This window comes from Erithacus rubecula, assembly GCF_903797595.1.
Source record: "Erithacus rubecula genome assembly, chromosome: 6".
NCBI classification, from domain to species: domain Eukaryota; kingdom Metazoa; phylum Chordata; class Aves; order Passeriformes; family Muscicapidae; genus Erithacus; species Erithacus rubecula.
Genome location: NC_136688.1, coordinates 27,870,192 through 27,888,004, shown reverse-complemented (window position 1 = coordinate 27,888,004; position 17,813 = coordinate 27,870,192). Strand labels below are relative to the sequence as shown.

Below are 17,813 nucleotides of genomic sequence, written 5' to 3'. Positions count from 1 at the left end.
GAGAGGTATCTGTTAAACTGCTAAAGATATCTCTCATGCTCACATGGTTCTGCAATGTAGCAGAGAAACCTCTCCTGGACTGCAGATGAACCAGGGCACTTGCCTATGTGCTTGGATGTGAAATGTGCCATTAATCTGCTGCTTTGGCTGATCCCAACTGCCCTGAGATGTTGCCCGGTCTCACAGTGCATGGAAGTTTCGCCTCATGAGGTGCAGGATTAAAACACTGGTTACAAAATTATTGCAGAAAGAAAAGATAAAAAGCACAGAAGAGGTAACAGTTAAAAGTCTTGAGGCCCAGGATAGTGGCTTCTCTGAAGCTTATTTAAGAATAAATCTCCTCAAGAACAAAGTCTTCTTAAAAAGCTGCTGCTTAGACCCCTGTTAACCTTTTCTGAAGAAGTAAATTGAATTGCAGTTATAAAGCTGGCAGAGCTCATACCAGAGCATTTTTTGCTTCAGTCAGCACTTCATCTCAGAGTTTATTGGCATTTACAAGCACTACCTGTTCTGCATTCTCACATGTGTTTTGGTTCAAGAGTTGTTTGCACTAAAGCAGTGTGGTAAATTTTTCCATAGTGAATGAATCTCAAGTTTTCTTTTGCTTCTTAAATCTAGCTCAAAATCCAATTACTTGAACTTTGCCCAGCTGTTTGTTGCTGTTTGTCTCACAGAAGGTGGGTCACTTAGAGCTAGAACATGAGAATGTGTGCTTTGGGGTTTAAGGACAGGCCTGGGTCACCATGCTCTGATGGAGCACCCTGGGTGGGTTAACTGATTTTCCATGTCCCAAAATGTCTCAAGAAGGATCTATGATGTGTTTACTTTTATGAAGTCTGGGAAGTTGATGTGAATTTTAAGGGAAAAATCTGGATTTCTCCATCTTTCAGCCAGGCAGATACATGTTGTCAGCGGAAGTCATTGGGGCTGTTCTGCAGGGTCATTGTGACCTGCCAGAACAGAGGAAGCTCTGAGCAAGACAAATATCCTGTTTTCAGTGCAGTTGCCTCAGTTTTGGTTTGTTGTTTTTATTTGAATGGCTATTGAAAATTCTGCAAGAAAAGTTTCTGGCATGTGCCAGATACCACATGTCCCTATACACACTAGTCAGGGTAATGGAGGTACCAAAAGGAATGTGAAGCACCTTCAACACTCCAGAGTTTATATGGGTAAACAGAGGGGGTTTTGTAGAAGTGTTTTCATAATACACTGAATTCCTTTTTAAAAGTAGACTAGAATATTTGGTCCTAGGAGAAATCCTCTTAGATGATCAAGTCCAACAACCTTTGATGGAACACCACCATGTGACTAAACCATAGCACTAAGTGCCATGTCCAGTTGTTTCTTGAACACTTCCAGGAATGGTGACTTTGTCATCCCCTGTGCAGCCTGTTTCAACAGCTGACTACCCTTTCAGTGAAGAAGTTTGTCCTACTGCAAAAAAGCTCTGTTACCAATCTTGTTGGTGGTATATCTATGTAAAATAGTCAAAATCTGTGGGCTTTTATGGGCTTCTGGGATGCCTTATGCTGGGATAGGTCAGCACCTTGACACTGTGTACCCGTAGCACAGAGGGATTTTTGCATTCCTCATTGCTTTCAATAGGTCTCATGCTCTTCCCCTGCCAGACTAATAGGGAAGCCTGGTTGTTAGGTTCACCCCAATCTCTAGTGAAACAGCTGTGGGGAAAAGATAGCAGTAAGGATTTTCTGGGCCTCTCTCATGTGGAATCTGTTGTGTCACTGTTCAAAAATATGACCAGTTTGATGCCTGCCAGTTGGACTGTACTACTGGGATAACAAGCAGTATTTAACAACCATAGAAACTTTATCAAAGGTGTTCTCTGCCACTGTGTAACAGCCTTTCTTCTTGGTTTTAGTAGTTTCCTAATTTAGTGGGTATTTGTTGGTGGAAGTCTGCCTATGTTTCATAGATACTATGTTAATAGGTGTCTTCCTCTGAGATGTCCTTCATGATGCTTTCTTTTTTTTCCAGATTGTCCCCAGCCACCACAGCCTGAGAATGGAGGCTATAAATGCCACCCTAGCCCCTGCAACAACCCTCTGACTTCAGGCAGTGTCATAGAGTATCTGTGTGTTGAAGGGTACATGCTGAAAGGAGATTATAAATACTTGACCTGCAAGAATGGAGAGTGGAACCCAGCCATGGAAGTCAGCTGCAGGCTCAGCCCTGGTGAGTACTCCCTGACTCTAGAATTGCCCTTGTATTGACTTTTCAGATTATCCTGAAACACTTAGTGTGATGCTGAGGAAGTCCATATGGCTGTTTCTCATTGCACCAGCAATTTCATACATGCAGCTCACAATCATGGCTCTTTCTTAAAAACATCTCTTCAGCAGAAGCCCATCAGATGCAGACCTAGAGTCCCTAACACAAATAGAAAAGCCATTGAAAGGAGTATAAAGTAGGCAACTTGTTGCTTATGTGGAGCTCTTATCTGGAGGCTCTCATCCCAGGAATGCTGGAAGCCCTAACAGTAGCCTTTTCCATGCTGTCTGGTTTTCCTTGATGGGCTTGACAGTGCATCTCCCTCAGTGAGTCTGTGCACACGTGTGTGTGTGTAGAGTCAATCTTCCTTGCAAACAGGTTAAGTAAGTGTTGGCTTCCCCTGTCAGAAAGATTGATGGTGCTGCTTTTCACTGTACTGGCAGAAAGGACATTGCTGACAAATGATTCCTGCTTCTCTTCAAACAGAAGTGGGCAGCTTTCATTTTGTGTCTCTCCCAGCTGAAGAGGAATTCCTCCATCAAAGCTGCAAAATAAAAAGATTTGCAGGAAAATGTTCATCATACAGCTCCTAATTTTCCTACTTCTCTTCTGGTTTTAACAGTGGGTATTTTGGAAAAATGGAGAACTCCCTCCCCTCTTCGAGGTGGGCTTGTTGATAGAACCTTACTACTTAGCCATCCTGAGCCAGCAGGATGTACACTCCAGAATTAAGTCTCAATACATAAAGCAAAATGTGTCAGCTTAATTGGAAAGAAACATCAAAATCTTTATGGAGCTCAGTGCACCTGTGATCTCTGAACATCTGTCTTTTCAATGTCTCTGCCACTCCAATAGCCCCTCTTTATGATTTATGAGGAAGGATCTGGGAGTTTACCTGGCAGCAAATAGATCCTGAAGAGGGTTTTCAAATTCAGCTTTAGCATACTTTCCACAGTGATCCCCCTTCCACTTGTTGTACCCAGGCTGGAGAACAAAGCTGAGCTATTGCACATAGTGTTCCCTGAGTGGCATTTGGTTGAGCTGAAGGATTGTGTTGTGATGAGCAGAAATCTCTCAGATTTCTTTAGCATCTTGAAGGGTCAGTGGCATTATCAAAAATATGGTGCCTCAAAAGTCTGACCCAATGAAAAAGCCATTGATTTCACAGCACAAGCTTTGCACCAACTGTTCAGAGTCAGAGATAGCTGACTCTTAACTAATGGGTCTCTTTCAAAAGGCTCAAAGAAGGGGAGGGAGTTGGGAAACTCTAGAAGGGCAGTAAATTATTGGTTAGGGTAAGATCCTACCTATCCTGTCCTGCATAGGATAAATCAAGTCCCTGGTAGTTATCATGTGTTTTGTGCAGCTCTGAGCCTGTCAACCCCATAACCTTATGGCACTTTATTGTATGAATTTGTGACTTCTTTTGGCTTATGAGATGGTAAATGTTCTGGAATGCACCCTGGATAGTGAGCAGTTTGACAGCATCATGTACTGATGCTGAAAATGGAGCATTTCTATTTGTCTACCCTTGTTCCTGTTAGTGCCCTGAGAAATGCTGAAAGTTAAAATTATTACTCAGCCCTATTTGCCACAGGAAAAAATGTGCTAGTCACTGTTTTTTTTTCTTGGGGGGAGGCCAAGCTGCTTCTAAAAGATTTAAAGAAACAAGTTCAAAATAAATAAACCAAGTAGGTTTGACCCCAAGAGATGATGCAGAAAATTGCAAACTAGGTTTCCATCTTAAATGCCTGTTTTGGGTATTTCAGGCTGTAGGCGTAAAAAGAATGATCCTCCAGCTCTGCTTTTTGTTTACCTGTTGCTCTTCCTCTAATCCCTCATAGCATGTCTCCTGAATTCCCTCTGCAGTCTGAACCCTGTGCTCCTGAAGAATGTGTTGGATGTGGAAAGAGGAACTGGGGAATTGCATAAATCAAATGTGCAATTCACAGTAGTATTTCCTGATGGGTAGTTGAGGCTTTTGGGATCTCTACCAGACACAAGTCAGGGACAGAAACAACACATGCAGACAATTATTTCCTTTAGGGAGGTGAAAAGACTAGTGTAGCCTTATAGACATAGTAGGCAGTACTCAGCAATACCACCTGCAGGCTATTCTCTCTTCTCTCCCAGTTTATTCCTGCACAGGTCCTTTAAAGGCAAACTGGTTTCCATATATCACACAGCACAGCTGCAGAAGGGTAGGAAAGAGTAATGTGAACAGGACACATGTATCTAACACTGATAACTCAGCACCCTGAAACAACATCCACCTTCCTTCTCTGTCCTCTGACACGTGTTGGTGTGAGAGAGAAACTTAATATTTTGTGTCTTAATTGTAGTAAGTTCATAAAAATAGCCAGCTAGTTGACTTCCACTTCTCTTTAAAGGCTGTTATATTAGTTGAGAAAAATTTTGGTTTTTTAACTTTTTCTATTGTTTGGCCTAAAATATGCTGCTTATTGTGCTAGACAATTATTGGCTTTGCTGGTGACATCATGACATTCTGTAGCTTTTGCTCAGGCAGATCTATATATAACATGACCCTTACCACCATCTGTCAGCTCCCATGGCCTGCTTGCACTGCTGTTCTGTTTGCTCTGTGTTTTTCCAAAGGACCCTTGTATGTGCCTGGTTTATTTTGAGTTCCCTTTACAGCTGATGGAGAGGTGTCAGCTTGAGCTGCAAACTGAGATAGGTGCTGTCTTGTTTACATGGGAAACTTGGGTCCTTACACACACACCCAGGAGTAAATCCTGAGGAGCAGTGTCAATGTTTTTCCTTCTCTATGGCAATTACTCATTTTACCTTGTGTTCCTCTTGGTTTTGTAGAAAAGGAGTCTCCACCCACAATTGGAGTGCCCACACTGTCCATAGTAGCCTCCACAGCAAGCTCTGTTGCCCTGATTCTGCTGTTAGTTGTGCTGTTTGTTTTGCTGCAGCCAAAGCTGAAGTCATTCCATCACAGCAGGTAAGTGTAGCTGGGTTTGCAGGGGCTCAGAGGCTCCCTGTTTCTTTGCAGTAGAAACCCATTCAGGTAGTTGGGTTAGCCCTTCATTTTGGAGCAACTTAGCTCCTCGTTTCTCTGTTCTTCTTTTCATCACCTCAGTGACATCTCTGTTCCATAATACTGATCCAATGTTTTTCTGAAATGGTGGTCTGTGATACCCACTTGCAGTCCCCATTCTTATATGCCACCCAAAGAGTGACTTCCTTGTGCTTTTATCTTGGCTTTGAAGGGAAAAAGTTGTTATACTTACTATCCTGGCTATAGATCAGTTCCTTTCTCTCCTAGCCTTGGATAGCTACTGTGTCTGTGTCTGGGTGTATATATGTGCATCTTTCCCAGACTGCCTGAGATCCTTTGGACCTGAAATTAGGCAGTACTGCTCTTTAGATACATGGGCAGGTCTGCTGTCCTCTGCTGTGGGAGGAGAACCCTCCTGGCCTGGGTTTGTGGGTGAGAGGAGGGACCCAGCCATAACACTGCTGTCAGCTGAGGCAGACACTCCAGCAGTGGGGAGGTTGACAGGTGGGGCCCTGGACTCTGCCCTCTTCTGAAAAGGCCCAAGCTACTAGAGGAGAAAAACTTTCTCTCATGAGGCCAAGTGATTCATGCTGTGCCAGAGCTCTCCTCCCCACCCTGCCAGAGGTTATCTGGACAGCAGCAGAGGCAGCAGAACAGACAGTGCTGGGTGTTGTGGAATGCAGCAGTGCAGCAGGCTGGAATCAACAGTGCTCTTTGCATAAAGCACGGAGCTGAGTCATGACCTTTGTCAAAGTTAGCTGTGGAGGTAAGTGAGGAGGTGAAGCATTGTAACCTTTCCAGCTCTTGCTGTTAAATCTATCAGGTGCTATGAATTACAGCCCCTGCTCAAGTTTAAAGGCCATTTGCAGTAGGGCTCCAAGACTGTGCTTGCTTGACCTCACTAAACCACCATTCAAGTTTGTCCTTCCCTAAATGATGGGAGTCAGAGTTCTGCTATGGGAGGTTACTGCACTTGTTGGTAAGATATATATATTTATTAAAATAAGTACGCAATTTATTTTTTCTCCTCCCCCACCTCTTTTGTTCCTTTTTTTGAGGCGAGACCAAGGTGTGTCTGGAGATCAGGTCTCTATTATGGTGGATGGTGTCCAGGTGGCCTTGCCATCCTATGAAGAAGCAGTATATGGCAGCACAGGGAATTACATTCCACCCTCGGACTCCCGAGTGCAGATCGTGCTCTCAGAAGGAGCTGGACAGAATGGACCCAGAGAGATGCAGCAGCCGGACCAGGGAGCTCACAACACCTTGGAAAGAGAAGATGAAAACCCTGGACATTCTGGACTGTGTGAAGCCAGTGGCTCTCAGCGCTCTGAAACTGTTCTTGTGCATCAGGCTGCTACCTCTTCCTGGGTAGCTGGCATGGCTAGCAGTAGATCTGTACACAAAGAGGTCCAGGATTCAGAAAGCAGTGACATACAGAGCCTTTTATCACTCACTTCCTCTGAGGAATACACAGATGGTAAGTGGCTTGTGCAAGGAGCACTAAATAAGACCCTTCTAAGAGTAGGTTCTGCAGTTGACTATCTAGGGTGAAAAATGACAAGGGATGCCCCTGTGTGTGTCTGCCTCTAGAGCAGCTTTTGAAAATATCTACTCTCTATAGTATGTTTCACATATTAAACATGTAAGCAGTGTTTAATACCTTCTGAAGAATTCAGTGTTTTCAGACCAGAGCCTAGGGCAGTCTGAGCAAGATTGTCTACTGCTTACTCTTGTTTTAGCAAAGGATTTTTGGAGAAATCCAGCCTCCAGCATTATAGTGCAAAAGCAGTAAAAATAACTGTGTTTGTGGGAACTAAGTTGGTGGGAGTGGGAGGACATGCTTGGAATACAAATCCTTTGTAATGTTTGGGCTGCTTAATTTTTAGACTGTTTTAGTAAGCAGCTTTCTCACTCAGTGCTGCAGCCTTAGCCTGCAAGACCTAAGAGGGATGTGCATGAACTTAATGTAGAGGACAGAGAGGCAAGTCTGTTCAGCAGTCAAAACATCTTTTATTCCTCACTTCTGTGCTGTCCTGAAGGAGTGGCTTTGCAATGCCAGAGCTGATGTGAAGGTGTAGCTTAAAGTTGCTTCTGCAGGGACTGCTGGGTCTTGGGCAAGAAATGTAACTGCCTTGTAGATGCTCAGGGCAGAACTTTCCCTTTCTATGGTATTAAAGGATACTTTGTGCTAACAGGGTAATGCAGGACCAGATAGACACCCAGAGTGGTGATGGAATCTCTGTCCTTGGAGTTTTTTGAGGCTGGAGCTGGTGATGGTCCCACTCTCAAGGGCAGGCTGGAACAGAGTCCTCCAGAGTTCTTTTCTGCTGTGATGTGATGTGATGAGAGGGACACCACTGCATTGTCATGTTATGAAAGTGGGAGCCTGTCTTACTTTCAATAGTAATTTTTCTGGTGTGTGTTGAACTTCTGAAGTTTGACTACTTTTTCTTTTTTTTTTTTTCCTCTCCCCACCATTCAGATATTCCCTTATTGAAGGAAGCATGAGGTCTGCTGTGTTTGTCTAGTCTTCTCCATCTTGGATTTCTTCCTCCTCCCCTCTCCCTGCCTTTGGGACAGAAGCACTCTGTGCAGTCTTCCCCATCCTTGCAAGCTGTACCCTGGATACCTCCAAGAAGAGATGCCCTCAGCTGAAGATCCAAAGGATGTCGCCAGGTTGCCTCCTGGATGCACCAGTGGAGTTGGTGCAGCGCTGGCTTCCCCATTCCATCAGCATCAGGGGCTCAAGGAACAGAGTGGATTTGAGCTCTCCTCTCCTCTTCCCCAGCCAGATGTTTGACAGCAGTCTCTGAAGAGCTGCTCTTTCTTGTGCCTTTCTCCTCCTCACACCGGCTTGTTGCAGCTTATCAGCCTTTCTAGCCCTTCTGCTGCCCAGAGAGCAGGGGCTAAACCCGCTTGCTCGCTGGCTGCAGACACAGTTTCAATACACATATACATGTTATATAGGCTCTTCTTCCAGCATCCTCTTTGTGATAGGGCAGGGCAAAACACCTCACTGGGACTGAGACTGGGCTTGGGAGGGATCACAGTTAAGGACAGCTTGTGATGTCTAGAAGCCTCAGATGAGATGGGCTGTGTGACAGCTTAGCTGTGCAGGAACAGTTCACTGAGAATTGCTTCAGCACTGAAGGCTGAGAAGTCCAACATGTAGGAATGCCCTCTGTCCCATCTCTGCAGGAGTCTGTTCCTGAAAATCACTTTTGTTTCCTCCTCCTTCTTCTACCAGTGCAGCCCACTGGAAGAGGTTCAGGTGTTTAAAAATACCAAGACAAAAAACATGCCTGTAGATAGTGAATTCCTAGTGCCATTGGTGCAATCCCAAATTCCTTTTCCAGCCACAGTAGGTACTTGAATCCTGGGTTGCTGCCATCTCATAGGCTGGTGTGTCTTCCTAGTTTCATACAGCAAAGGGTCTGCTGTTTTACCTGGAGGGCTCAGCCCATAGAGAAGGGCTCCTCCCTTGTGGCTGGGGGTAAGCAGCATTTGTAAAGCTTCTCCTAAACACAGTGCCAGCCTGTTGCTGCGAGGCAAAGTTGAGTACACTGGCAGCAGTGCTAGAGGACACCCCAGCTCAGTCCTGAAGTTTTGAGGATTGTTTCAAGTTCTGGTAGTAGGGAAGAGAACATTCAGAAATATGTGTACCTCTGCCTGCCAGTTACCTACAGCAGGTCGGACTGTCCGTGTTGGGACTCTGTAACTGCAGGAAGCCACATTTGTCTAGGGTAGGTGGTCCAGTCCAGGTGCTGTGGTGGTTGTAAGGTTCCTCACTGAGATCTGGACACTGTTCCATGGGATTGATTTCAGCAAGGAGAGTTGGTTTCTTAGATGCATGTACCTTGTCATAACTGTCTTGAAGTAACCAGGGAAGTTTTTGCCCTGTGAGAAGCTGCTACATTTTTTGAGTTGAAGGAGCAAAATGTCATGGCCTTACACATCATGTGGTAATGTACAGGTAAACAGGGATGCTGTCTTTGCTGCTTTGCTTTTGGTTTACGGTCCTCACCATCCTCATCCTCATTGCTACAGTAAAAAAAACATTACAGCACTTGACAAAAATGATACATCTTTATGTATAAAATCACTGTGGCTTAGCTCCAGTTATTTGAAGTGTGAATTGGCCACAGTGTCCAGCTATGTATTTGCTATTCCTTTTCCTGAATAGCCATTAAATCCCATACATGGACACATGGAACAGTGTGTTCCTGTGGATGGAAGAATCCCTTTTTTCCCCCCCCATCCTTGTTGTAGAGGGGTGTTAATTTAAAATTACAATGTTTTAAACATCCTTCCCTGTTGCTCATGTTACCTTGCATTAACACAAGAATTTGATAAATCCCATTTGGGTGGTTAGGTATTTTTTCTTTAGTTAGGATGGTGAAAATCCTGTGTCATTTTACAGTGGTTTGTGGTGTCTCAGCCTCAAGCGCTGTAGAGGACAAATGTTGTTTACACATCTGCCATTGGAATTTTTAAAAGTAAGCATGGGGACAATTGTATTTAGCTTTTGACTGTTAGAAATGATCTAAGCTTGAGTAAATTCTCCTTCTTGGTTTATTGGAGGGGTTGGTCAAGTGTGGTGATAAGGGAGCCTGTGTGACTTTCCTGCTGCCTGACCAGGTCAGAGCAGGAATTGCTTTTCATGCATTTAAGGTCCTGTCTGCTCAAACTGACCCTCAGCAATTCAAACTATAGAAGCTGGGAGTGTGTTGCCTTCCTGAAAGGGGCAGTGCTAGTGTTGGGTTGGTGGGAGAAGCTGGAAGCTGATCCCAAGGCCTGACCTTACTCTGGACGAGCACCTGCACCACCAGCAGAAAACACATCCCCTGTGGCCTGGCCTTCTCTCTGCTGCTGTAAAACAAGCAACTGCCAGCTGGGGAGAGAAAATTCAGTTTGGGTGGGGAAGAAAAGGAAGCAAGCTCTACGAAAAGGGAGTGCTTTAATTTCACAGAATCACACAGAATTAACTAAGTTGATACAGACCTTTAGGACCATCAAGTCTGACCCGTGGCCGAACACCACCTTGTCAACTAGACCATGGCACTGATGGCCACCTCCAGGGATGGTGACTCCACCACCTCCCTGGGCAGCCCATTCCAATGCCCAGTCACCCTTTATGTGAACAATTTCTTCCTAATGTCCAGCTTAAACTTCCCCTGGTGCAGCTTAGGACTGTGTTGCTGGTTACCTGGGAGCAGAGATTGACCCCCACCTGGCTGCACCCTCCTTTCAGGGAGTTGTGGAGCCTGATGGGGTTTCCCCTGAACCTCCTCTTTTCCTGGCTGAACAACCCCAGCTCGCTCAGCCTCCTCATAGGATTTGTGCTCCAGACCCTTCACCACCCTTGCTGCCCTTGTCTGGATGCATTGGAGCATCTCAATGTCCTGCCTAAATTGTGGGTTCCAAAACAGGACACAGGACTCAAGGTGAGGCCTCACCAGTGCCAAGTACAGGGGGACAATCACTGCCCTGCTCCTGCTGGCCACACTGCTCCTCATACAGGCCAGGATGCCATTGGCCTTCTTGGCCACCTGGGCATACACTGGCTCATGTTCAGTGTGCTATCAGTCAGTAAACCCAGGTCTTTTTCTGTCTGGCTGCTGACCAGCAACTTCCCCCAGCCTGTAGCACTGCAGGGTGGTGTTGTGGCCAAAGTGCAGGACCTGGCACTTGGTCTTGTTAAACCTCATGTTGTTGGATTCTATAAAAATTGTTGGAAATGGCTTTATTAACAAGTGGGGGAAATGCAGAGGTGGAGGAGGGAAATAGGCAAGTGTAGCTATTGTGATCAAACATAAACAGGCAGCTTCTGTTGGGTTGTTGAGGGTAAGCCAGCAACTTCCAGGCCAGTATCTGTGCTGGCTGGTAATCCCATCTGATGATGCCAGATCCTTCTGCAGAAGAGCTCTATTCCCTGCAGCAAATCTTGTGGGAGCAGGTCCCAAGGATCTTTGTGAGCCAGAGTATGGAACACAGTTTGGAGGCATCACTGCTCATCTACTTCCTCACCTTTAGAGTTAATTTTCATATAAAATGAGATAAAACAACAGGGGAGGAACCCAGAATATGTCCAACAACTTTTTCAAGGGGGAGAGAGAGCAAGCCCTCACTGGTTACCAAATGATTATTATTCATTCATGTTTGTTTTAATTCTGTGGAGGCTGAATGACTGAGAAGTCTTTGGGTGGAGACATAGGAAAACCTACTTTGCTTAGTCCTATCTTTACTTATGGAGCAAGGCCTGAAGCCTAAAGATCACTCAGATGTGAGCTCTGCCTCAGGAGTGTTCATTATCTCTGAGCTGAGTGTGTTCTCTCTGGATTTTGCCATAAGCAGATGCAGCCTGGATCTCAGTGTTGTGAATGGGAAGCACAGAGGCTCAGCCTTGCAAGATGTAATACAGTAAATGGTTTTTTTCCCCCTTTTTTTTCCCCTGATGGGGCCACAGTCTCCATACATTTTCTTCCCTCACCTACATCTGGCAAAAGATTTCAAAGGAGGCATTTTCTCTTTTTTAACACTCCCAACTTAATCATCTCATGTTCTGTCATATGTGCTAGATCCTGTGATAGTCAAGAACATTTAAAGTATTTAATTATATTGAAAAAATAAAAATAGCACTTATTTTAAAGCTTTCCATTATTCATGGAGTCTGATAGTTGGGGGAAAAGGGGCATTTCAGAATTCAGGATATTATGTGCAATAGAAAAACTTTCTTGCTCCTTTCCAGTTCCATAGTTTTTTAAAAAATATATGCAACTTATTGCAGTGTTTACAGCCCAAGCATTGTAGAACTGGACCAGCCTGAGAGAACCAGGAAGTGAAGTTGGCAGTGACCCATGGGGAAGTGGGCCAGTCTCTCATCAGGGTCTGCATCATGAAGCTCACCTCAAATGATGAGCCAGCTTGGACTGTGTCAGACTCTCCTGCAGCCTTGAAGGGTGTCAGCAGCACTGGTGAGAGAGGGGTTTGGTGTTCTGGTTTTAAATAGCTTGTGTCTCCCCATCATTAACTGCAGAAGATGTAAAAATTAAGTTAGGAGAGATGTGCTGAAGCATGTGAGCCTCTGGAGTTGTTGCTGAGTTAAAACATCATGAGTTTGGCAGGAGAAGAGCTTAATGCATTTTTGTCCTTAACCACCAGGGAAGATGCTGGTAGCAGAATACAGTGTACTCAGCAAGCAGAGTGCTTTTCACCCCTTAGACATCTCTGCTGAGGTTTCTCCTAGGGCTTTCAGCTCCAGTGTGGTGAATTGTTTACTGCATGTGGAATCTTAATTTGGCCTTTCAGTGTGTGGAGAACTCAGGTGTGTCAGGAGGAAATCTGTTCCACATGCTTTGGGAAGAAACATTCTAAGATGTTCCCAGAGGTGGATGACTTGGGTCAGTGCTGAGGAGTGGGGCTCAGAGAGCAACTGGCCCAGCCATTGGAAATAGTCTTGGATGGTTAAGTTGTTTGCAGCACAGAAAAGGGATCCCAAGGAGCTGTTTAAGGAAGAGCTGGAAACAGAGGTTGACTGCAGGCTAATAAGCTAATGCAATCATGACTAGGTTGTAAGGAAGCTTGTGCTTTGTTAGGTGATTTAGCATACACCAGCAGGCTTGCTGTATTAAAAAGAATAACGTATGGTTGGACATACTGAGCTGTCCTTGCTGACCTTTTTAGAACATACTTGCAAAAAAATGTGGTTTTACTGTTCTGACAGCAGTTTAAACAAAAAACCTGCCTTGTTACTCTATCCAGATAACTATTTAAATAAATTTCACTTTGGTTTTTTTGTATATAAATGCAATAAATCCCATTCATTTTGCACATCCTGCCTCACCCCATCACCCTTCAGTCCTTACCAGGTAACAGCAGATTGAATTTGCTCTATGTGAAAACCTTTGCTTGCAGAAGTTCATTAGAAAGCAGTTTTTCTCTACTATAGGCTTTGAAAGTGCAAAGAGGTTTCCTAGAGCAGGCTTCATTTTAAGGTGTATTTTTATACAAGAAGTAAACCTTTTTCCAGTCCTAGCACAGGACAGACCACACCACTTCCCACACTTCAGGGCCGTGTGTTCAGCACTGCTTTCAAACTCAGCCCTCTGCAGGTGATGTTCAGATCTGTGTACCCACCAGAACATGTTGTAGTGATGCTCTGCATATGCTTTTTGTAAGCTATGCTTTTGCTTCTGTCCTTGAGTGAGAACAGACAGAAGCAACTGAATTGTGCTGGAAAATGTTTTAGCTCAGATTCTCCAAGTTGCTTCCTTCCAAAAGAAAACAAAATAAGTTGTGAAGCAGAATCTTATGATGTGGTGGGTAGTCTGCTGGTAGTTGCTGATAAAAGTGCAAGGGGAGCTTGATTGCCTTTCTGCATTAATCTTTTCTTTCCTATATGTGTTTTCTTTTTATCTGAATTGCACCACTATGGAATTATTTGCAGAATGGTACTCCATATATATGTGGGATTTAAAACCATAACTGATGCTGTGCAGGATGTCACTCGATCGGTTTTATTTTGCTTTATTTTATATGTATTTTCTGGTATCCTGTACATTGCAGTGGGTGTGAAGATAGTATTTTAATATTTGTACAAAGTTTAATTTAATTGTTCTATGTATATAACTGCATTTCTAAATTAAAAAAAAATTCTTTTGAGTGAAGCTATAATTTCTTGTGGGTTTTTTTTGGGGGGGGGTTCTGATTGATTTTTGTTGTGTTTTGTTTTTTTAAACTGCTTAGGCCTTGTGGCCTGGAAATCTAGCAGATCATTAATAATATGTTACAGTTGTGAAAACCAGGATGAAGCTAAACCTAGGGAAGGTTTAGCTAGGGATTGTGTTTCAAGTTCAGAAGCAAAGGCTGCCCTCTGTGTGCCTGCATAGAATTCCTTGAGGAATGAGGCCAGGCTGGGCAGGGGAAAAAGGTTTAAAGAGATCATTGATGTATGGAATGAGTGGATTTCAGGGAGGAAGACAGGGTAAGTATAATAAATGGCTAATTACTCTTTGAGTCTGTGTAAGAACAGTGTGTATAGGAAGAGAGTGCTATTTTTAGAGGGGAGATAGCTTTCACTGGTGAAATGATAATCCCAAGTGGATAGCAGGATAGCATAGGAGACATTAGATCTGCAGATAGGTGGGTTAGTGCATCTGTGAGTGCTGGGGCAGGCTCTGCTCTTCCCTCTTCTGTACTTGTGCTGCATTGGGAGGGTGGGAGAAGCAGAAACTGCAGAGGAGCAGACACCTATTGTTCTCTCAGTGTGATGTACAGTCCATTACTATTTTTATAATGTTCTTTTTTCTTCAAAAACTAAAGTAACTGCCTTTTCAGGCAAGTGTACTAATGAGTGTTCCTTTCTTGTAACAGAATCCATCAGTAATGTAATAAGGAAGGGAAGGAGGGAGGAGATGTTTTGTCCAGCTTGTTCTAAACAGTTCTCAAAGATACTAAGATTTTCATGTAATTATAGACATGACTTTTATTCTTTGGGAAGGAACAGCCAGGTTAAAGAGAAGGGAAGGGCTGACATCTACCTTCCTCCTATTTCCATTTCTTCCAAAAACTATTCCCACACAGCAAGCAGATCTTACTGTAATTTTACTACCGTGGAACTGAAGTCCCTGGTCGGTGCAGCTCCCTGGTCAGTGCATACCTTCCTGTACCAGACAAGTTGGCACGTGGGAGTCATTGGCCTCCAGGAATTGTTTTTAATTACTGTTTTTCACTGGGTGATGGTCTGCCACAGCAGTTCTGGCAGCCAGGAATGTGCCCTTCTTGACACACAGAAAATGATTTGTCACCTCTGGTTTGTGCTGGCAATGAGAATTGACTGTGGGAGACAAGCCTGAGGGAGGGCAGCCTGAGCTGGGTGGTCTGGGCAATCTTCCTTGCCAGCTGGCCCTTTGGCAGCAGGGCAAAAAGGCCAGGGCACACGGGAACGTCTCTGCTCCCAGAGAAGCAGCCCCGGCACAAAGGCGTTCTGAGGAACTGGCTGAGGATGCGCTGCTGCCCTCGCCAGGCGCGCTGCGCCGCTGGGCTGCCGGGCGGGATGTTCGTACGCTGCATGTCCGGGAGCCCCGAGCAGCCCGCCCTGTGCCCTGTGCAGCGGGGTGAGCCCCGCTCCCCGCCCTGTGCCCCCTGTGCAGCGGGGTGAGCCCCGCTCCCCGCCTGTGCACCCTGTGCAGCGGGGTGAGCCCCGCTCCCCGCCCTGTGTCCTGTGCCCAGCGCCGCCCTGGCCCAGCTCTGCCCGCAGGGGCTGTGCTCTGCCCCGCCGGGACCCTCCCTGCGCTCAGAGCTCCCCCACCGCCGGCTCCTTCGCCAGGTGTGGAAATGCGGGTTCCCCTCGAAAGCAGAATGCCAGCAGGCTGCGTGCCATCAAGCCCCGTGTTCACAGCGCGTTAGCGCTCCTCCCCTGCCAGCGCCCTGCAGAGAGCCCCTTGCGGCGCTGCCACCGGAGAGGGAGCAGAGGCTGGCCAGGACACGCTGCCAGCCCCATTCCTCATCGGCTGGTACTTGGCAAAACTGAATGCACTCTCCTGGCACCGAGCTGGGGTGCAGGGCAAGGGATGGGAAAGCACACGCAATGGACTTCCCAATTCTCTGTTCCCTTTTGCAGGACATTGGTGTTTGCCAGCAAATTCCTCCTTAATCTTCTGTGAGACGCAGCAGAGCTGAGCAGCCCTGAGGGTACCTTGGCATAAGGTGATTGTTCTTTGACAGCTCCTTGTCGTGTGGCCCATGCTGAGCCCACGGTACTTTGGTGGGACATTGCTCAGGCTTTTCATGTTACATCCAAGAGTTAAAAACAGAATTTGGGGCAAGAGGGCACAGACCAGTTCCAGTATTTGAGGCACAAACACCCTTGGCTCCTGCTTCGGGCATGCCTCTCTGATCTGGCATCTCTTTTAGTGGTTGGTGTTTGAGATCATGCTGAGTTTAGCAGTTCTGTGTGGCATGCCAGGTTTATCTTCCAGGCTCGTGTATCCCAGTGAGGCTGGGGAGCCCACTTCATGGGACAGGCATGCTGTCCCTTCTCCCCACATGTGTCAAACCACAGCAGCCAGAGCTCGGGCAGCCAAGCATCACTGGGCACAGAGCTGATGCTCTCAGGGAAGGAGGGAGGAGCTGTTGTGGGCTGGAGCATCCTCTGGATACTGGAGAGCTGTCCTATTCATGGGGTTCAGTGGCAGTGGGGGTGAGAGGACAGGTGGGAGAGCTGGCAGTGGCAGTGCACACCTTCCTGACAGCTCAGTGGCACCTGGACTGGCAGAGCTGCTGGCTGCTTTGCTGGATTTGCTTCTGCCCTGGCTCTGCCCATCAGGCAGATCCTCCACTAAGAAGGCTGACATGTTACCCATAATTAGAAGGTATATCATGTTCATCTTTAAACTCACATTTAAAGTCTCCTCATGTTGAGAAGATCAGGAGCCAGATTTGGGAGTAGCAGAGTTTTCCTAGGGAGCCAGGTCCTGCATGGGGGCCAGAAGTGGAAGTTGCTACCTATGGTGCAGTTAGGCTGGGTTTCCCATTTGGTGCTCTTCTCCCTGGGTGCTGCAGGGCAGTATAGGGCTTCCTGTGGGTGACAGGACTCCAAACTTGCACAAACAGCTTTGCTCTATCTCCATGAGCTGCCTGCACAGGATGGCAGAAATGTGCCCTGTAACAGTTATTTCCTGGAGATTTATTATCCTGGATTCAGCTCTGCAAGATAGAGTTGTTACCAGCCTACAGTCTGTGTTTCCCCTCATAAATGCAACCTGGCTCCAAAAAATTGCTTTCTCCAGGAAGCTTTAAAATAGTTTATGCGTTAGTGAAACTCTTCAGTATTTTTCTTATTGCCTCCTTGTGCTGTTTTTCAACAGTTTTACAAATAACCGGGAATTTTATCTTTGTGGCATCTCCATGGGTGGGAAGGCCCACGTTGCTCTTGTTGATGGGGAGGGGGAACAAACAAAGCACAGAAAACTGAAGTAACCTTCTCCAGGTCAGGCTGTGTTGCAGGCAGGGAAACAAATGCTTTTAATGACACCTTCCCCATGTCTTTTTCCAGACCTCTGCTTTAGCTGTGAGCTCCTGTTTGTTCTGCACGTGGTGACCGAGGGATGGCCCCTTTATTCCAGCCAGGCTGTGCCCGAAGGGAATGACTGAAATGGTAATTCAGAGATGTTGATTGTCCTCATCTGGAGCCTAATGCCAAGGGTAGCACCTGCTACATAATCACTCTCTTCTTGCTCTGCCCTGCTAAAGGGTTTGAGATAAACCAGTCAGGGCCCTGCCCTTGGGTATCAAATGGAGGCCCTGCTGTTCCCAGCCTGAGAAAGGTCAGTGGGGCTCTGGAACTCGTGCAGGGAGGTTGCCTTTCTTCTTTGCTGAATGTTGGCAGCAAAATTAGGATTTTAAGAACCAGGTGGTGAAACTGCAATGGAGTGTGGGAGGGGTCTGGGTGCAGGGGCATGTGGTGCTGTGCCTCCAATAGACAACAAAGTGTGTTGCTGTTTTGGTTGGTTTACCAGTTAATGGGCTGGTCCTGGTCCCAGTGAGTTGAGGA

At 45.9% G+C, this 17,813-nt stretch overlaps 1 protein-coding gene across 1 annotated transcript in view; it reads left to right on the top strand.

Moving 5' to 3' along the window:
* The window catches only part of SUSD6 (sushi domain containing 6), a 78,003-nt gene extending 64,077 nt beyond the window's left edge, over positions 1-13,926 (top strand). Inside the window, exons 5-8 of the mRNA XM_079309865.1 lie at positions 1,996-2,193; positions 5,062-5,200; positions 6,316-6,737; positions 7,743-13,926. Of these exons, the coding sequence (XP_079165991.1) occupies positions 1,996-2,193; positions 5,062-5,200; positions 6,316-6,737; positions 7,743-7,768 (785 nt within the window). The 3' untranslated portion in view covers positions 7,769-13,926. The remainder of the gene's footprint in view (positions 1-1,995; positions 2,194-5,061; positions 5,201-6,315; positions 6,738-7,742) is intronic.
* Positions 13,927-17,813: the final 3,887 nt, after the last annotated feature.